This window comes from Desmodus rotundus, chromosome 3, assembly GCF_022682495.2.
Source record: "Desmodus rotundus isolate HL8 chromosome 3, HLdesRot8A.1, whole genome shotgun sequence".
In the NCBI taxonomy this organism is placed as follows: domain Eukaryota; kingdom Metazoa; phylum Chordata; class Mammalia; order Chiroptera; family Phyllostomidae; genus Desmodus; species Desmodus rotundus.
The window spans coordinates 30,609,877-30,631,134 of record NC_071389.1 but is presented as its reverse complement, the minus strand read 5'-3'; the positions used below and the strand labels follow the sequence as shown (position 1 = coordinate 30,631,134).

General features: G+C 44.9%; 1 protein-coding gene and 1 pseudogene across 2 annotated transcripts; one reads left to right on the top strand and one right to left on the bottom strand.

Annotated features, from left to right (window-relative positions):
* Positions 1–873: 873 nt before the first annotated feature.
* NSUN4 (NOP2/Sun RNA methyltransferase 4) lies at positions 874–21,251 on the bottom strand. Of its 2 annotated transcripts, none has more exons than XM_024571118.4 (6): positions 20,922–21,251; positions 16,646–16,989; positions 11,898–12,052; positions 9,989–10,149; positions 3,772–3,896; positions 874–3,224 (listed from the first exon to the last, which is right to left on the bottom strand). In XM_024571118.4, the coding sequence occupies exons 1-6, from the start codon at positions 21,249–21,251 to the stop codon at positions 2,948–2,950; spliced, it is 1,392 nt and encodes a 463-aa protein (XP_024426886.2). In that variant the 3' UTR covers positions 874–2,947. The 2 variants fall into 2 exon arrangements, with proteins under 2 accessions (XP_024426886.2, XP_045060115.2); XM_045204180.3 differs by lacking the exon at positions 20,922–21,251 and adding an exon at positions 20,732–20,852.
* On the top strand, positions 3,913–6,225 carry LOC112314552 (Y-box-binding protein 1 pseudogene; annotated as a pseudogene).
* Positions 21,252–21,258: the final 7 nt, after the last annotated feature.

Here is a 21,258-nt window from a genome sequence, read left to right as displayed (position 1 = left end):
ATGTAATCAAGCCAGACACATGTGACCAGTTAGGCCAGTCCAGACGTCCAGATAAAGAGAGCTTTGCAATCCAGCTGTAAATCAACTTTGTATCTTCTACAATATAAAATTCTACAACAGGTGTAACCACGCAGGAACCTTATTTTCTCTAATCTGCCCTTTTATCTTTATTTTTTTTCTTTTGACTCAAACTGGCCTCACCCACCTCCCTCTGCCTTACTTAATCATTAAGACCTCAGGACAATGGGGTTCTGGTCAGCAGTGTCTTTTGACCACAGAGAGAATTCAGTTAAACTAGAGAGAACACCTAGTCCTCAGTTGTGTTTCGGCTCCAGAACACCACCCCCGGCCACATCCTTGAGAAACCAGATGAGACAAGGCCATGCCATGGCTGAGGTCAGGACCAGATGCAATGACCAACTACTCCCCACCTTAGCATTGACCAATCAGTACACCCTGACCCTGACCATGTGCCTAACTCCCTTAGCACCATGATTAATGATTTCCCCCTTATATAACCCATCCCTTAGAAGCTATCAGGGAGCCAGGTCTTTTAAGCATGAGCTACCTCTGACTCCAGGCATGGTGTCATCTCCTTAATACAGCCTTACTTTCTTGGCTACAAACTCCTGTTCGGGTCTTGTTAGGCTTTGATGTGCGCAGGCAAATTGGACCCCTTCAGTCTAGTAACAAAGGTGAAACTATAGTGATAGAAAGCAGATTAGTGATTACCTGGGACCAGGGATGGTGGTAGGGGATTCAACGTAAAGGAGCGCAAGGTAAGTTTTTAGGAGATGAAATTATTTTCCATACTTTGATGGTGATGGTGGTTACACTACTATATTCAATTACCAAAAGTCATTAAGCAGCACATTTAAAATTAATCGATTATATTTTATGTAAATAATTTAAGGGCATAATGTTACATTTAATCTTTTAAAATGGAAATTTTTTAAATTTTATTGCTAATATTCATCCATATTGTTATGTCACTGTAGTTCACTTGTTTTGACAGCTGTATAATATTCCATTGTGTGAACTCTGGTTTATTTGTCCACTCTTGCTCATGGGCACTTGGGTTTACTTCTGAGACCAGAGCTGCTATGAACATTCTTACACATATCTCCTGCTGTACATATATGAATTTCTCTCGGATTTATCCCAAGTATTGGAATAACTGGGTTGTAGAATAGGCAAATATTCAACTACAGGAGATAAACTTTTTTTAAAGTACTTCTCTGCTTTTCTTACCTGGGTCTGTCTGTCCCCAATGAGACTGGGACCCTAGAAGCAGAAGACCCTCTCCTCTTGGATTATCACTGCTTAGTAAACAATTAGTACCAGCCTGCATACCCAGGAGGCCAAAGGCAGAAGCCCAAGCACTTGAGTAAACAGCAGGAAGAAAACACATACTACACAAGAAGCTAATTATGTTCCTACTCCCTGGAGTTCCATCTTACTAGCTTCACTAGTATTTTGAGTCTGGAAGGTGTTCCAGGGACCTGTTATAATGCAAATCCCAAGAAAGGAGAAGGCTTAACGTCATCTAAAATCCTTCTCAGCTGACACCTCTAATACCCAAACAAAGATTAGCAAGAAGGGCATAAAGAACCAAAAGAAGAGAAAGAAGAGGAAAAGAAGGGATAAAGCAAGTAGGAAGAGCCAAGAATACCAGTATTCTTAAATTATACACCCTTTTCCACACAAGGACCATTCTTCAGGAAAAAAAAAAATAATAATAATAAAAAAAGCAATATCTGCAAGTGACCACAAGCAATTTTTAACATCCCTTCCATTAAGGGATTGCCTTATTTGTGTTATAGTTACAAAAACAACATAACTAGCATGCAAATAGTAAATGATGTAATGTTGCTCCCAAACCCACACTATGTGAGGGGAGGCCTTATGACGCTGGAAGAGGTTTGAGTGATTTGGCATGTGCCAAACAACTGCCACCAGAGCTCAGCCACAGATCAGGAAAAAGAAAACAAAACAAAACAAAACAAAACAAAACCAGAATATATCAAGACATTAGGAGATTCCTAAGTGCTCAGAAAGCAAAGAAGGAGAGATGCCATTCCCAAGGGTGAGACCTCATTATCCTCCACAATCCCAAATGCTACATCTCCTGCAGCTCTCTGACTATCTGTCTTACAGGAGCTAGAGGAATAAACAATAAAGAAACACACAAAAGAATATCACAGCCTGCTGGCAGAGCAGCTTCCCCAGCTACAATGGGCAGCAGTACTGTTGATGGCAGGAGGAATAGCTGGAATTATTTGGCTCAGGAGACCTTTCTCAATGTAAGTAAGCAGATTATCATGCATTGGCTTAACATTTTTAGTTACTTGTTCCTTAAATTAGATCATAGGCCATATGGAGTAACTAGGTAGCCTTGTTTGGGCCCACCAGCTACTTAAGACTGATCATGCAAAACTCACCTGAAGTGTAAAAGGGGCTTTGTAACCAGGCTGAGGTCCTGGGCATTGGGCACCTGGGAGCTAGTGCTCAGTAGCAGCAGCTGGTACAAGTAGAACAGTACTTGGGCTAATATGAGGCCCCCAACCACAGCCTTAGCTCTATGGAGCTTTGACAGTTTTATTGGCTAAATGCTTCTTCCCAAGTTTACAGTTTAAAGTGTGGGTCTGCTCATTGTCTCCTTCTTCAAAGCCCCCAAAGGGGCAGGAAACTTTAGTACAGGCTCCATCTCCAGTAGAGATGGAAAGTGGGGAGTGGGGTGTAATAAGTGAGTTAAAACCTGTTGATGCTCCACACTTGGATTGCAGAACAGAAATACTCCTACTTCCTAGTGCTAAAAACTATAGAAAGACTTGAACAGCCTGGACATAGGACCCAGAGTGCATCTTTGCCACTGGTCTGTTTCTGGTGCCGCCATGGGAGTACACCGTTTGTCTTCTTACACCAGAGTTTCAGGAACAGGGTGATGCTATTTTAGCCTACACATTTTGCAAAAGTACATAGGCCCAAAATTGGCCATGAGGTTTGGGATTACCAGCTCCCCAACCTGGCAGGATGGGAAGAAAGAGAATGTGTCCATGAAAAGCGTTCGGAAGTGAGCCAGGTCTTCCACCCGAACTTCAATGCTATATTGATTGGCCAGGAGTTCGATGGCGCCTTGCACCACATACTCATTCTGTAAGTGTGAGAGTGAGCAGGTGGAATAAACAACGTAGCCTCCGGGTTTGGTGGCAAGGAGTCCAGCCCTGAAACCAGAAAGGGACAGAAACAGCAGTGACTAGTGAGTTTCCCAGAAGTAAGAGGGTAACAAAGGAACTGGAAACATAACATAAAGGTCTCTATTGTGGAATGGGTAGCTGTACTGACAGCCTTTTAAGTCCCTTCCACAATGAAAATCATTCTCAAGGCAAAGAGCAACCCACCCTTACTCCATGGGCTCTCCAATAGTTTTGAACCAAACCCTGATACTGGCTATGGATTGAGTCCTTACCCCAGCCCTATAGAACCTTGACCTCGGCGACTATTTTTCAGACTTGTGCTACTTACTGGGACTGGGATGAGCATGGAGGTAAGTGAACATGTGCAGCCCACCCTCCTATGCATGTATACCACATAGGGTTTTTATGTTCCAGAGAAGGAGCATCCCATGATGTCTGTCTCATCCAGGCAGATCCTCAGCCAGAAGACCCTTCTATGGGTGATGGTCTTGGCAAGAGCTTCCAGTCCCCAGGTGACCAGACCCCCAGAGCACTCTGGCATAAAGTTCTGAGTTTTTGTAAATCTATCACTCACGCAAGAAGCTGCACCTGCAGCATAGGTAACATCTGCCGCTCCTTCTTCCTGGACCGCTGAAAAATGTTGTTCTCCTCCTCATGAAGGGAGTGGCGGTCTGTGGTACAGGGTACATCCACCAGCACCTGCCCAGAAGTGTTAAAGGGTACAGTATAAGAGCTCCTTCCAGGCTCCTCTTCCATAGGCCAGGGATGTTTTATGCCCCTGACCTGTGGGTTCCACAGAGAGTTCCTTCTGCACACCCTTCCATTAGAGAGTACCTGACAAAGCTTCTCACCTGAACCTGGTAGACAACTGTGAAATAATGAGTGGGAAAATAGTATGTTTAGGAATATTCATGGCTGGTCAAAAATTAAAACTAACACACAAAGAACTATAATTAAATAACTGCTATCAACCTAGAAGAAGTCTTCGATGCTTCAAGTTCTGTTCTTGGTTTGGTCCTTAGCTATTGGAATAAAAACAGCTAATTTACAGATCATACAATGCCCAGAGGATAGGTAATAAACTGAAAAACAGGATGAGGATTTAAAATATCTTATGCTAAGACAATGTCTTATCCAATATGGAAAAGTTTTAAAATAAGAAATGTAAAATTGGAGTTCGATCGGTAGCGGGAGCAGAGAACAGACCCCAGAGAGTCCTGAGCAGCCCCACCGCTGCTACTGGCCTAGTTACCATCACACCCCGGGAGGAGCCAGAGCTGCAGCAGCCGGCCTCAGTCACCATCACTGCAACCATGAGCAGCGAGGCAAGGCCAAGACCCAGCAGTGCTGCTGCCAGCACCACAGGCAGTGGCACAGAGATTGGTGGCCCAGGCAGCTGGGACAAGAAGGTCACCGCAACAAAGGTTTTGGGAACAGTAAAATGATTCAAATATAAGAAACAGATATGGTTTCGTCAACAGGAATGACACCAAGGAAGATGTATTTGTACACCAGACTTCCATAAAGAATAACCCCAGGAAGTACCTTCGCAGTGTAGGAGATGGAGAGACTGTGGAGTTTGATGTTGTTGGAAAAAAGAGTGCAGAGACAGCAAACGTTACAGGTCCTGGTGGAGTTCCAGGGCAAGGCAGTAAATATGCAGCAGACCGTAACCATTATAGACGCTATCCACGTCGCAGGGGTCCTCCACGCAATTACCAGCAGAATTACCAGAACAGTGAGAGTGGGGAAAAGAATGAGGGATCGGAGAGTGCTCCTGAAGGCCAGGCCCTACTGTAGGCGACGGTTCCCACCTTACTACATGCGGAGACCCTATGGGCATTGACCACAATATTCCAACCCTCCTGTGCAGGGAGAAGTGATGGAGGTACTGACAACCAGGGTGCAGGAGAACAAGGTAGACCAGTGCGACAGAATATGTATCAGGGCTACAGACCACGATTTCGCAGGGGTCTTTCTCACCAAAGACAGCCTAGAGAGGACGGCAATGAAGAAGATAAGGAAAATCAAGGAGATGAGACCTAAGTCCAGCTGCCACCTCAACGTCGGTACTGCTGCAACTTCAATTACTGACGCAGACGCCCAGAAAACCCCAAACCACAAGATGGCAATGAGACAAAAAGCAGCGGATCCACCAGCTCAGAATTCATCCGCTCCAGAGGCTGAGCAGGGCGGGGCTGAGTAAATGCCGGCTTACCATCTCTACCATCTTCGGTTTAGTCATCCAACAAGAAGAAATGAATATGAAATTCCAGCAATAAGAAATAAACAAAAGATTGAACCTGAAGACCTTAAGTGCTTGCTTTTTGCCCGTTGACCAGATGACTAGATGTGCATTATCTATGTACCATGGGGTTTTTATTATTTTTATCTAAAGATATAATGACAAATGTGGTTTTTAAAAAATAAATAAATAAGCCTGTTTTTTTCTCAATACACCTTTAAAGGTTTTTAAATTGTTTCATATCTGGTCAAGCTAAGATTTTTAAGAACCTCATTTTTAATTTGTAATAAAAGTTTACAACTTGATTTTTTCAAAAAAGTCTACAAACTGCAAGCACCCGTTAATAAAGGTCGTAAATTTTTTTTTAAAGAAATGTAAAATCATTCATTTACTAAGAGCCTACTCTGGGCTAGGCACTAGAAACAACAACAAAAATTTAGTTGTCCTATATTTACGTTTCAAAAAAGTAAAATCATCTAAGATGTGTGAATTTTTAGTTAAACAGAAACTCCAAGTAAATCAATAATGACTCAAATGTTCAATACTCTGATGTATTCCTAGGCTGCATGAATTGATACAGAACCTACAGAATAAAAGAAATAATGATTAGCTCTGGCTGGTATGGCTCAGTGGGTGAGTGCTGGTCTGAAAATGAGAAAGGGTCACCACTTGGATGCCCAGTCTAGGGCACTTGCCTGGGTTGAGGCCAGGTCCCCAGTAGGGGGCGCGTGAGAGGCAACCACACATTGTAGTTTCTTTCCCCCTCTTCCTCCCTCCCCTTCTGTCTAAAAATAAATAAAATCTTTAAAAAGAAAAGAATTGTGACAATGACAATATTATTAAGTGCTTTCTATATGCCAGGAACTGGGTTAAATGCATTCTTATTTAATCTTCACTTATGAAGCAGGCACTACTATAATCATCATCATATAACAGATGAAGAAGCTGAAGTTTAACTGAAAGGTTAACTTGCCCAAATTTCTCTTGGTAACTTGCTGGTAAGTGATGGAGCCAGGACACCAATCCAGCAGTTTGACTCAAAAATCTTAGTACTCAACCATATACCATATAATCTACAGATTTTAATTCAATAAGAAGAACTTTCTAACATCAGAGGTGTGCAGTCACAGAACCTTAGTGAGTCCCTCTCAATGGGAGCATGTGAGCACAGTGTGAATAATGATGGCTATTATCTGCCTAATCTTCACGGCCAGGTCCAGTGCTAAGGACTTTCCCTGAATACTCTCACTGAATCCTCATAGCAACAGTACATAGTGGTGGTTCCCTATTTTACAAATGAAGAGGCTGAAGTTCAGCAATATCAAGAAGCATTACCGGAGGAACCAAGATGGCGGCGTAGGTGGACACACTGCGCCTCCTCGCACAACCAGAACTGACAGAGAATCGAACAGCAAGGGGGACCGACACCAAGGAAATAGAAAATAAACATTCACCCAGACTGGTAGGAGGGGCGGAGACAGGCACCGGGGTGGAGAGGACTCAAGTGGCTGTGGCGGGACTGAGACTGGCGGAGTGTGGGACAAATGGCGCAGGCAGTCCGAGCACTAGCAGACCCTGCGGCCCCACATTTGCACAGATAAACCCAGAGGGCCGGACTCAGAGTGGCGGAGAACGGGGCAGGCAGAGTGGCGGGTAGCACCCTGCGGCACCACATTCGCCCACAGATAAACCGGACGAACGGCGGGCAGCGAAGCAGACCGTGCAACCCAGGGCTCCAGCTTGGGGAAATAAAGCCTCAAACCTCTAACTGAAAGTGCCCCTGGGGGTTGGGGCGGCAGCAGGAGAGACTCCCAGCCTCACAGGAGAGGTTGTTGGAGAGACCCACAGGGGCCTAGAGTGTGCACAGGCCCACTTACTCGGGAACCAGCACCAGAGTGGCCCAGTTTGATTGTGGGTATCGGAGTGAAAGATTGAAATCCGGAGGAGAGTGAGGCGGGCGCCATTGCTCCCACTTGGCCCCTCCCCCACGTACAGCGTCACAGTGCAGCAACCAGCATTACCCCGCCCCGGTGAACACCTAAGGCTCCGCCCCTTAAAGTAACAGATGCGCCAAGACAAACAAACAAACAAAAATGGCCCAAATGACAGAACACTTCAAAGCTCCAGAAAAAATACAACTAAGAGACGAAGAGATAGCCAACCTATCGGATGCACAATTCAAAGCACTGGTTATCAATATGCTCACAGCATTGGTTGAATCTGTTCGAAAAACAGATGAAAAAATGAAGCCTATGCTAAGAGAAACAAAGGAAAATGTACAGGGAACCAATATTGATGAGAAGGAAACTGGGACTCAAATCAATGATATGGACCAGAAGGAAGAAACAAACATCCAACCAGAAAAGAATGAAGAAACAAGAACTTGGAAAAATGAGGAGAGGCTTAGGAACCTCCAGGACACCTTGAAACGTTCCAACATCCGAATTGTAGGGGTGCCAGAAGGAGAAGAGGAAGAACAAAAAATTGAAAACTTATTTGAACAAATAATGGAGAACTTCCCCGATCTGGCAAAGGAAATAGACTTCCGGGAAGTCCAGGAAGCTCAGAGAGTCCCAAAGAAGCTGGACCTAAGGAGGAACACAACAAGGCACATCATAATTACATTACCCAAGATTAAACGCAAGGACCTACATCCAAGATTACTGTATCCAGCAAAGCTATCATTTAGAATGGAAGGGAAGATAAAGTGCTTCTCAGATAAGGTCAAGTTAAAGAAGCTCATCATCACCAAGCCCTTATTATATGAAATGTTACAGGGAGTTACCTAAGAAAAAGAAGATCAAAAGTAGGAACAGTAAAAATGACAGCAAACTCACAGTTATTAACGACCACACATAAAACAAAAACGAGAGCAAACTAGGCAAACAACTAGAACATGAGGGTTGTCAATAAGGGAGTGGGAGGGGGGGAAAGGTACAGAGAATAAGTAGCATAGATGATAGGTGGAAAATAGACAGGGGGAGGGTAAAAACAGTGTAGGAAATGTAGAAGCCAAAGAACTTATAAGTATGACCCATGGACATGAACTATGGGGGGGGAATGTGGGAGGGAGGGGGGGTGGGCAGGATGGAGTGGAGTGGGGGGGGAAATGGGACAACTGTAATAGCATAATCAATAAATATATTTAAAAAAAAAAAAGAAAAAGAAAACCAAAACACTAAAAAAAAAAAAAAAAAAGAAAGAAAAGGAAGAAATTAATCCTGCCATAAAAAAAAAAAAAGAAGAAGAAGAAGCATTACCGAGATGAATTCATGGCAGCCCTGTGATACATACAGTAAACAGGTTAGCCTGATGGCAGGAGTCACGCACTCTCCCTGTGTCCTGCTGCCTCCCTATCAAAAAAGCTGAATAGGGGATTTCTACACAAGTAGGAAGCAGGTCTCTCACAATAATCCAAGATGCTATAAGCCTTGGTCTTTCTTTCAATTTCTTACAGTGGGTGAGGCAGAACAATGAGAACAGATTAGGTAAATGAGTCAGCTGACAACACAAAAACAACAGCTATACATTTTTTATTTCTTTAGAAGTATATGTTTTCTTTCTTTTTGTACAAAAGTTTTTCTTTCTTAGAAGCATATGTTTTCAATAAATATTTGTAGAATGTGCTAATTAAAAGAAAATGTGAATAATTTTAAAATATGAAATTACTTTCAATATTATTCATAATAACAGAATGTAAATTAGATGCTATCAGTTTGGCAAAAAAACAAAAAGTCTGATAACACCAATGGTGGCAGAATATGAGGAAATGGTACTTTTATTCATTAGCAGAAGTGAAACTGATTTAACCTCCACAGAGAGTGATTTAATCTTAAATGCATATAACTGTTATCTAGCAGTTATACTTCAAAAACATGAAACTAAAAAGGGCTGAATCTCAGGGTACATTATTAAGTGGAAAAAAACCCCAAATTCAGAATAGTGAATATACTACTACCATTCCTATTTTTTTTTAAATATACACACATTTACATTTGTATATGCACAATGAATATATTTTCAAGGACAAAGAAGAAAATATAAACAATGGTCATCTGTAGGAAAAGAAGGTAGATGGCTGTGAAAAGGAGTAAAAAGGAAATGTACTTTTTACCAGATACCATTTTGTGCCTTCTGAATTTTGCACCAATTTGAATATTAATTTGAATACTAATACTCAAAAATAAGTAAAATGAGCTTATTCATATTTATTTTAATGAGGGTTTCTAAGCAACAAATTGAGTTGAGAAATAAAATAAGCCTAACAAACTTTTTTTATACTCAGACTCAAACTCCTTTTGCTGTCGTCTCTAATGAAGATAGTAGTAGCCTTGAGCTAAGTCTTGAGCTAAGGCTTGAAAGTCATCCAAGCTAAACTGACCTTTCTGCAGATGACTGTTTTCTCCAAATCTCCATGGAGAGCTGGCCAGGGCCAGAAAGAGCGCCACATGTTCAAACATGTAGCTTAATCCTACTGCCTCAGTGCCTGGAGTCAGGAGAAGGACAGATTTGCCTGGCTGGATGTCCCAGGTCAGCAATCACTCACCCGATCATAGGTGTCCCCCTCCAGTTCTCCCCACTTCCTGCCATCAAATGAGGTGACTCGAACTCGATTCTTAGCTCTGATATCTTGAGGTACATAGCTGTGAAGGACCTTCTGAAGTCTGCCTGTTCGGGAAGTGGAGAGATCATTGGCAGCAAGATTGCCTGTGGGAATACAAATTTTAGGATTGTTTTCTTACTTCTGTAAAAATATGCCATTGGGCCCTGGCTGGTGTGGCTCAGGGGATTGAATGCCAATCTGTAAACTGAAAGGTCACTAGTTTGATTCCCAGTCGGGGCACATGCCTGGGTTGCAGGCCAGGTCCCCAGTTGGGGTCCCCTTTGGTCAATGTCTCTCCCTTCCCTCTCTTTCTGCCTCCCTTCCCCTCTCTCTAAAAATAAGTAAATAAAAATTTTTTAAAAATAAAAAATAAATTTAAAATGCCATTGGAATCTTGATAGGGATTGCACTGAATCTATAGATTTCTTTGGGTAGTACAGACATTTTATGCCTGTGGAAATAAAGAAATTTCAGAGGCCATGGCCTAATAACCACCACATGAGCAAAGGTTGCAAAAAGAAAAGAAGGCGCCCAAGTCCCTGATGATTGTGGAGCCTCTATACCAGCCCTGGACTGCTTATATACCAGTTCATCTCATGTAAGAAAGAAATTTTCCATCTTTAAGCCGGTTTGTTGAGCTTTTTATTGTATATGACGAAAATCTAATCCTTACTGATTGGCCATCTATCTTTCATTTTCCCTTTTGTAACAGACACAAGTTCAAAAAATATCTCACTTTGCTCTTAGTTATACAATTAAAAAAATATACTGCAAGCTTCACGATAAATGGCAACTGATACCTGGCCTCAGAGACAAGAAGCGAAATAGAGGTGGGAAGTGTGGTCAAAAACTATGCAATACATACCTTATTTAATTGGAATGATCACTACTATAAACCAGTTTAGTGTTCCCAAAGAAATATGATCCTAGATTTTGACGGCACTCAAGAAAGTAAAAATTGGACTCTATGTTCAAGAGGAATTTGCAGTTGGAAATGAACTGAAAACAGAGAATTTGGGTCCAGTTCTGGCTCTACCTTCAACTTACATAAAAGATTTAAGTTACTTAACCTCTCCAAGGCTCAACTTCCCCCTCCAGTAAATATGAGGGTGGGATTACACTACTAAAATGGTAAGCCTTGGGCCTGTCCCTAAGGAACTCACAATCTTGAAGAGGGAGAAGATGCATACCCAGTAGAGCTCTGATGCAAGGCTAATAATGTGCTAACAATTGCAAGAGTGATGCCTGTGGTTAGGCACATAGGAGACAGAAGCATCACTTCTCAACTGGTCAGTAGAGATCATGAAGGAAGGCTTCCAGGAGGTGGCAGTCTTGAGCTAAGGCTTGAAAGTTAGAAGGATCTAGACAAGCCACCTGGGGTTGGGTAGGAGTATTCTATAGAGAAAACATACGACAAAGGGGGAGGCTAATTTGGGCTATAGCGAGTAGCAGGATATGACTGAAGCACATAAAGCCTGGGGAAGAATAACATAAAGCTATAAAGGGTCCCTGCAGCCAGATCTTAATGCTTTAGCTGGCAGGCTAAGGAACTGGAACTTAATCTTAGAGACAAAGTAAACAGATGAAAAAGAGTGCAAGTATCATATAGTAGATTGACCAGGGTGATACTTTAATCTGCCCTCAGAGACCTTGCTCTGCTCAGCAATCTTCCTTGGTCAAGTGACAGAGAAATAGAGGAAATAATCACCAATAGAAAAAAATATACCAGTTTAGTAAGCAAGCACTATCCCCACTCCAACCTTAGGACCAGAGAATCCATCATATTCAGTGTGCCACTGACTGAGTGAGGTAGGAAGCCCTCCCTGCCCCAGAGACCAGCACTCTGACTTACGGCAACAGCCAGTCTGAAGCAATGCTAGTGTCTTTCCCCCAGGGGCTGCACATAGGTCAAGCACTGTGTCACCAGGCTGCAGGCCAAGGGCCAGGACAGGCAGCAAGGAGGCAGCGTCCATCAGGTAGTAGTCCATGACACCCAGGCTGCCAAGCCTAGAAGAGAGAACAGCACCTTATCATCAAATTCCAAGTCAGAAGACCCACTGAAAGTCAAGGTCACCAAGTCCATGCCCTCAAGGGCTACTGAGCTCTACTCAGCAAAACTCATTTCTTAGACCCACACCCATTTATTTACTCACTCACCCATTCACCTATACAACAGTCAGAGTAATCCTTTTTTTTTTTTTTTTAAAGGATTTTCTTTATTTTTAGAGGGGAAGAGGGAGAGAAATAGAGGGAGAGAAACATCAACGTGAGGTTGTCTCTTGTGCGTCCACTACTGAGGACCTGGCCCTCAACCCAGGCATGTGCACTGACTTGGAACAGAACCAGTGACCTCTTGCTTCATAGGCCGGCACTCCATCCACTGAGCCACACCAGCCAGGGCCAGAGTAATCCTTTTAAAACATAGATCAATTCACTCTAACCCAGCTCCACGAGCCATTTTGCTAATCCTTAATTAAGCACGCCTGCTCCTTTCTCAGCCTTTTTTTTTTCTTTTTTCTTTTTTTTTGTTGCTGTACCTTCTGCCTACAACACTCTTTCTCCAAACATCCCTCATTTGTTTCCTCACTCCATCAGGGTTCTCCTCAGAAATTACCTGTCAAAGAGGCACTGGCATTCCCTGACTACTCTATCTAAAAATAGATACTCCTATCACCTTCTATCACTCTATCTTGAATTGTTTTTCTTTTTTCTTTAAAGCACTTACTATTTATTTTATATGTATAGATGTGTGTGTGTGTGTGTGTGTGTGTGTGTGTGTATTTCCCCTCTATTTCTCCCTATTAGAATGAGGCCGGAATTTTTCCTGATTTTTTCATTGTAACATCCCCAACACCTGAAACAGTGCCTGGCATACAGTAGGAACCCAGTTTTATTGGGTTACATATTGAAATACAAACATTTGTGGATTCAGAAAAGAGTTCTATCAATTATGCCTGTCAGAGACCTGAGTTAGGTCTGATGAAGGAAAAGGCCTTCATTAGGTAAAAAATAAAATAAAGAAAGAAAAACAGATAGGAGACTTGACTTGGGGTAGCAAATATACAATACAATATACAGATGATGTATTATAGAATTGTACACCTGAAACCTATATAATTTTATTAACCAATGCCACCCCAATAAATTAAATTAAAAAGTAGAAAAATTAAAAATAACAATACATAAAAAAGAAAGAAAGAAAAAGAAGAAAAGCATTCCAAGCAGAAGAAAAAAGAAGCAAAGGAAGAGAAGCATGCAAACTCATACATTCTTCCAGAAGTAGTGATAATCTGGTGTGGTAGAAATGCAAGATGCTTGGCCTTAGCCAGGTAGCTTGGTTGGTTAGAGCATCGTCCTGATATGCAAAGGTTGTGGGTTCAATCCCCAGTCAGGGCACATACAAGAATCAACTGATGAACGCATAAAACAAGTGAACAACTCACTCTCTCTCTCTTTTTCTCTCTCCCTTCCTCTCTCTCAAATCAATAAATAAAAAATTACATAAAAAATAAATGCAAGGTGATAAGATTGAGGTTGGAAAGCAGATAAAGGCCAGGTTGGAAATGGTCTTAAGCCCTTTGCTAAGGAGTTAATATCTGTAGGCAGATACCAGAAGTTCCAGGAAAATGATATGATCTGAAGTTTTAGAAAGCTAGGCGGGCTAGAAAGAACAAATTTAGAGATATTAGTGAGAAGGCTCTTACAAGAGTCCAAGTAAGAGCCAACAAGGCATGAAGAGAGGCAGCAATGGTATGGTAGAGAGAGGGACAACAGACAAGGACCTAATGGTTACAGGACTCCTCACTGCCAGACCAGCTAAAAAAGGCAACTGGCCGCACAGCCATTCCCCATCCCCCATTCCCCATCCCCCTGCCTGAGACACAGCTCAGCATGGAGAGCCACTGGAGTCAGACTCAAGGAGAAACCTGTTCCTTGCTGCTCTGACTGGAAGACATTGGGAGAAAGATATGACAAGATGTAAGACATAGATCGCGCCACTGTGGGTCAGCTACAAGAGCTGCATCCCCAGTTGTGAAGCTGTGCCACCTCCAGCATTCAGAAATGGGCCCAGACCATATGAGGGGATATTTTCAAAGTTAAATCATGCTTGGACTGTCTGTGAAACTATGTGCCTCATGCCTCACAAAGGAGAAGAAGGAGAAGAAAAGCATTAAACTGCTATCACATCAGCACTGGCCCACAAAGCCCACCCTCCTCAAGTTCCTTCCTTTCGGAGCCATCACTCCTTAACGTTTTTTTTAGTTCGCAGACAGTTTTGAGAGTGTGCTAAAAGCTACAGTGGCTTTCCCCCCGCCAAAAAAGCACAACTTTTCAGACAATTTCAGGAGGTTCCTGGACTCCCTGAATAAATATATCCTTGAATTCCTGAACAGTTACGATCCCGTTGACTTAAAGGGAGTCCATCAAGACAAGAAGAAAAAAAATCCCAAACACATAGGGGTTGCTTCCCCGACTACTCTCAAGGTATCCTTCCCGAGCAGCTGCCAAGCACCTCAGACAACTTAGAAAAATACACTGTTCTTACTCACTCCATGGTTCTGCCTAAAGCCAATGCCTCCCAATTGGTCCTGAAACCTGCTCCAATCTATCCTCCTTCCCCCACAGCAACTAAAATAATCTTCCTGAAGCACTGCTTTGATGAGATTAGTATCAATAGTAAGATATAGTATTTATGAGTGATAAATTGGAGGTATTTACACTAGGTGTTTTACATGCATCATTTCATTTAATCCTCACCACAACCCTAAGAGGCAGGAGAATCCGAATTCCAGAGCCAGTCTGCCTGGGTCTCAAATACAGCCCAGTTGCTCGTTAGTTGTGTGACCTCAGCAAATTACTCAACTTCTCTCTGTCTCACTATCCTCATCTGTAAAGACAGTACCCACCAGACAGCTTTACTGTAAGGATTAAAGAAATCGATGTAAGTCAAACGCTTAGAACAGTGGCTGGCACACAGTACATTATAGTGTCAGCATTACTACCATTATTTTGCAGATAAGGAAAGCAAGGCCCAATTATCCAATGCCACATGTCTACTAAGTGATGAAGGCAGGATCCAAATCTCGGTTTTCTTGACTCCAAAGCCTATGCTTATAACCACTGCGCATTATTGCCTTTCCCCTACTCAGAAGCCCTTTCCGACGGTTCTCTAAAACAGATCTTCTCAATTTACAGCAATATGTACTGAAGAGCACACGGTATGAAACCACCCAACCCTGGCAATTCCGGCTATTTTTAAACAACCCTAGGCCACCAGAAAAAAATCCCCTTCCCCCAACCTTCAAGTTTCTGGCATTCAAGATTCCCACATATGGCTCCCATATACTTTTCCAGCCTCGTCTCTTACTACTCTTAGGCATACAGGCTTCCTTCAAGCCAGTTGTTAGGACTATTGCAGAAGCCTCCTAAAAATTTCTAGCCCATTTCTAGCCTTGCCCCTCTCCCGTATGTTTTCCACACAGCAGCCAGAATGGTATTTTAAAAATTCAAATCTAATCATATTATTCCCCAGCTTAAAACTTTTCAGGGTTCCCTCTTACCCTTAGAGAAAAAGTCTAAAATCCCATATGGCCTCTTAACACCTTTATAATCTGGCTCCTGTCTGCTTCTGGAGCCTCATATTTAGCCTCTTATCCTCAGTTTTCAGGTCTTAGCTTAAATTTCACGTCCTCAGAAAAGACTAGGTTATATCCCCTAATTATAAGACTTCATAGCATTTCGCAATTTTCCTTTGCTGTACTTGACAAAATCGTGAATAGTGTTTCAACAGCTGTATTCCTCACTAAACTCTAAGCTCCATGAGGGCTTGAGCGCCTGTAACCCAGGCACTTAAGAATGGCTGGCATTTAGAATACAATAAAGATTTGTTGAACAAATCAATCCATCAAAGATCAATTACACATTCTAACACTGATCTCTCCTTTTCTCAATATGTAAAGCACAATTTAGCATTTGATTACGGAGTCTTTTCTCATTCAACTTCATATACATCTGAGTATTGAATCATAAGACCAGAAGTTTTACTTTCTTTTTACTGGCCTTGTACTAATTCTGTGCCCCTAGGCAAGCCTGGTTTCCTAGGCAAGTCCCACTTCTTCTTTAGTACCATGAGGTCACTTGTCCTACCCAATTTGGTGGGTAGTTATGAGGGAAAATGAGAAAGCAGTTGTAAATAACGCACATTTTAACTGGAGAGAGTGTTAGTAAATGCTCAAGTAAGAGATGACAGATCAGAATAGGTTCAAAGTCTAGGTTCTAGTGTTAGACCACATGAATCTAAATACTACCTGTACCACTTACTCTCTAAGGGACCTAAAGTAAACAAGGCCCTTAACTTCTCTGAAGCTTAGTTTCCTCAAATGTAAAGAGGTACAATAATACTACCTGTGAGGGCTGTTAACAGAACAAAAGAAGATAACACATGAACAGCACTTAGAAAAATGGCTAGCATGTATAAGCACTCAGTAAATATCAGCAATGTTATTAGCATTCTCAATTAAAGAAGGCAAGAGCTGGGTCTCTTCCTGTCTACTTCCAACAGACACTCAGGACAGCCTCAGCCATGGCTCCAGATCCTACCTGGCAGGAGGGAAACGGCTGACATTCCCTCTGGTGAAAGTGAAGCACCGAAGGTTTGGACTGCAGGCCGAGGAAGCTGGGGATGGAGCGGCCATTTGGCCACTCTCAGGCTCCAGTTCCCCGTGGGAGTGGGCTTTATTCACAAAGTCCCTGGCACACAGTTGCTCCAGTTCAGCACTCACATGATCATAGGCAGCAAAATTATTGACCAGTGCACCATACTTCTGCTCTGAGAGAAGACTGACCCGGACTGATGGCCAAAGATCCCCAAACTGCACACCATAGGTCATGTCAAAATTCTGCAGAGCCAGTCGAGTGGCAGGAAATTTGGGTTCTGTGGCAGCCTAATAGGGAAAGAACAGGATTATTGGTCTTCCAGTCTTGCCTCTATCCACTACAGCATAACCCCACCAATACCTCAGATCTCTAAGGCTAATGTGGATCCAGTAAGTGCCCACTCCTGCCTTTGGACCCTGCCTCTGCATGCCACAGAAGTGTGGGAGAGAGAAGTAGTGAGGAGCTGGTCTTTCTATCTCAGGGTTGTGAGAGAAAGGAAGTTGTAGCTCTCACGATAGCATGTGGGGGCCACGAAGAAAGGGGGCACTTGAGTCCTTGGAATAAGAGGAACTTAAAAGAATGGGAGCTCAGGAGAGGACTCTTGAGGAAAATCTACAGAAGGTTGGAAGAAACTATGGAGGCCTTTGGGGAAGTTTCAGGCTAAAACAAAGGACTCTCTTTCCAAACAGTTCCTTCATTTTTCTACAGTACTTTCATGTCTCCTGTCTTATGTGAGAACCACAATAGATAGTTCAGTGGGAGACAAAAAATATCAACCTTCCACATTCAATGGAGATGAGGACAACTTACCTAAGTTCATACAGTGGTGGACACCATAATGTAACCACAGGGTGGAGGGTCATTTTGGGTGAGTTTCCAGACCCCAGGGAAGAGGAGAGCTCATAGAAACCTTGAGGTATGAACCAAAATGGGTACTTCTAGGATGACTGCTATGGGGCAGCAGAGAGGGTTACCAGTCAGGCTTGAAGAGCATGAAAGTAGATTAACAGGAAAATGAAGACCTCAGCTGAGGAGTCTGCACATTGGTCCTGATTGCCACAGCTGGGACGCTTACTGGCAGTCTTGTTCCTGTGAATTTTGCCCTGGTCTGGATTTCTGGTTTGGTCAGAACTCTTGTTCCAGACCTCATTTCTGATCACGGTAAGGACTCTTGCTCTGACCGTGGCTCTTGCCATGGTGAGGATTCTTGATCCGGCTCCTGCTGTGGTGGGGGCTCTTGCTCTTGCCTTGCCTTTTGCCATGGTGAGGACTCTTGCTTTGACTCTGACTTCTGCTATGGAGGGCACTCTTGCTTAGGCCCTGACTTTTGCTATATTGGAGACTCTCACACTGATCCTCACTTTTGCTTTGGTGGGGGCTACTGCTCCGGCTCCGACTTTTGCTTTGATGAGGACTCCTGCTCTGGCTCTGACTTCTCCTAACACGAAGGCTCTTGCTTTTACTCCGACCTCTGCAAGGATGCTGGGCATTTTCACATTGCCTCTGACTTCTGCTTTGGAGGGTATTCTTGTTCTGGCTGTCACTACTCTGGCTTTCACTAATAACAGCAGTTGAACTACAGCTGGGATTAGTGCTACAGCTGGGATTAGTGCTACAGCTGGGATTAGTGCTACAGCTGGAACTCATGGATGACGGCAATGGACAGCTGTAGGGTATCTGGGGTGTCTCTTTACGAGGGCCTTGAGTAGCCACAGAGTAGACATGAAGGCCACAGGGCATAGTATCAGAGTGGCCCCAGGGTCGGGGGACAATGGGTAAACTTGGGGGATCAAAAGGTGTTCTCAAAGGGATAAAAGAATAGATGTGGGTAGAACATGGAGGTCCTACAGGCTGACAATGAGGTTGCAGTGGGCCCCTGGGAGTGCTATGGGTACCACGAGGGGGCACCATGGACTGGTTACGACACTGGGGGGGACCTGTGGAACCAGAGAGTGGAAAGGGATCAGGGGTGGGGGGAACCACAGAATATATATGAGTACTGCAAGGGGCTCCTACAGGGGGTCCTTGGGGGTGGCTCTGAGCATGAATACTGTGTAAAACAGGATCATAAGGAAGGCGGATGGGAAGGGAAGCGGGGATAACAGTTTTGAGGGTCCTAGGGACCAGAGTAGGTAAAAGAGTCCCTTGTGGAAATTTTTGGGGGCAGGAATTTGAACAAGTTGTAGTGGATGTCACCATACAAGAAGGATCAAAGAAACCAAAAGGGCGGGAGGGAGGTGGAGGAGAGGCGCTGACCTTAGGGGGCTTGGGTTGGTCAGAAGGAGTGTTCTGGGCAGTGGTGACAAGGGAGCGACATCTGTGGGGAGCACATGGCTGTTTTAACTCTGGCGATTTGGGGCACTTCATTTGGGGGCAAACTGGGATAACAAGAGGGGGTTCATTATAGCTTCTATGAGGAGGGGACTGAGGTGAAGATATAAAGTGATTACCCACGGGTGAAGGGAAAGAGAAGGCAGAATAAGGACAGTGAGAGGATAGGGGAGAAGATGTTTCCTGGGAATATGGAGAATCAGAAACTGTGGCACCAGACAAGAGGTAAGAGCTCCCATCAGTCTCCCAAGAGAAAACCGACTCAAAGCAAGGCTTCCTGGGAGCCTGGGACTGGGGTGAGCAAGAAGAACCAGTAATCCCAGGGGGTAAACGGAAGACACAATAAGGGCTCCCAGGGGCAGATATGTGGGCCTTTGGGGGAAGATGGGAATCATGAGTCAAGCCTTCCTGAGGTGAGCTAGAACAGCCAGGTGCATTTGCCCCAGAAGAAAGTGGAGAGCCACAATAATTTTTCACAAGGGATGGATCAAGCTGTGGTTTAGGTTGAGAAGAGTCTGGAGGCTTAAGACAGCCTTGGTAAAACTGGCCAGTGGGTGGGGAAAATGCTGAAGAAGGAGGAGGATCACTGTAACTTCTCCCTGAGGACCAGGGAGGGTACAGAGGGGAGATCTGTGAGATTTCCAAAACCTCCTGATAAAGGGAGGGGGAAATTACAGGTCTAGATTCCATGGGCTGGTGAGCAGGGGGAGGTGAAATCGTGGGACGTGTTTCCAAACGGGCATGAGTGAGGAGAGGAGAGGTCACTGGACTGGTTGGTGGGGGCGGATGAGTGAGGGGAAGGCAGGTCACCGGGCTTGTTACCAGGGCTGAAGGGTATTCAGCACAGTAACACAGGTAAGTGTTCTGGTCACTGTAAGGGCTTCGGCGACAGGGACGCGGTGTTCTCGGGGGGCTCATCAAGCTGCAATAAGGGCTCCGCGGATGGAGAGGGGGTGACCCCATAAGTTTGGACCTGTCAAAACAAGGGCTCGGCGGGGGCGAACCCGAGCGGATAGACTCGCCGCGGTATTGCCTTCCGAAGAGTGGAGAACAGGGATCAACAGGACATCTCGCTAGGCGCAGGGGAGGTTGTGGGGAGGAAACAGGTTCGGGGAGAGAGCCGGGTGTGCCCGCTTTGGAAGAAATACCAGGGCTCCAGGTGGGTCCCGAAAAAGGGTCACTGGAGAACTGGGTAGAAGCCAGAGGATGCGGGGAGTCGGTGCGCCTTTTGCCCGGCTTTGGGGAAGGGCCGGAGGTGTGGGCAGGGTGGTCGCTGTACCCTTTCCTGGGCGCCAGAGGCAGCTGCAGGGTGAGGAAGGGGTTGAATCCTTTCCCAGAGGGCAGCGGAGACCCAGAAAGGAAGGGGAAGTCGCTCTGGCACTTCCCGAGGGGTGAGGGCGGTCGGGCAGAAAGTTCCATAAGGAAAGGAGAAGAGGTGGTGTGGGAGGGGGAAGGGTAAGAAAGAGGGGGAGGGGAGGGAAAGGGGGGAAGGGAAGTGGAAGGAGTAGAGGGCGTCCAGGGGATAACCCCGAGCTGGGAACTAGAGGCGGTCACGTAACTGGAAGAATGAGGGCGGTGGTGATGACGTAACTTAGAGAGGCGGAGTCAGGAGGCAGCGGACCTAACCAGAGGAACAGTCCAGGACTTACGGCGAAATAACAGGGCGGACAGAGGCTCTGAAGACACACACCTACACACCTGAGCGGGAGAAGCCTCGTGACATCCCCCGAGGCGCGGGGAAAAGAGGCCAAAAGCGTTGCAGAGGGGCGGGAGTAGCCAACTTGAGTGGAGAGCGAAGTGGAAGGGCCGGGGAAGTTTCTCATTCTCGAGGGGCGGCCGCCAGAGGCCCCTGTCACTGTTCCCTCCTGGGCCCCGGGCTGGACCTTACCCATTTCTTCTTATATCGGTGTCTCCGCGGGACCTTCACGAAATCCGCTCGCTTCAGCAGGCCCCGAGCACCCCTCGCCACCAGCGCAGCCATGTCAGCGTGCGCCGCCGGCTTCTTCCGGCCGGAACAACGACGCCAGACTCTCAGGTTCCAGAGAGGTGGTGCGCGCAGGCCGAACGGGAGAGGGAGGGGTTTACTGCTGACCCCTCCCGGGGCTCCGCGGACTCCGAGGTGCGAGCCTCGTCCCTGCACGGTTCTTCTGAGGATGCAGGAAAAGCGCAACCATTCGCACAGAATAAAATGGAGGCCCTGCCTGGATGCTTGGAGCATAGGGAAA

Excerpts from the sequence above, each read along its gene's own strand:
- NSUN4 (XM_024571118.4), bottom strand. The coding sequence starts at position 21,251 with ATGCTCCAAGCATCCAGGCAGGGCCTCCATTTTATTCTGTGCGAATGG. Across the intron at positions 16,990-20,921 it reads ACCGATATAAGAAGAAATGG|GCTGCCACAGAACCCAAATT; the intron begins GTAAGGTCCAGC and ends TTTCCCTATTAG. Across the intron at positions 3,225-3,771 it reads CTGCAGGTGCAGCTTCTTGC|GGCTGGACTCCTTGCCACCA; the intron begins GTGAGTGATAGA and ends TTCTGGTTTCAG.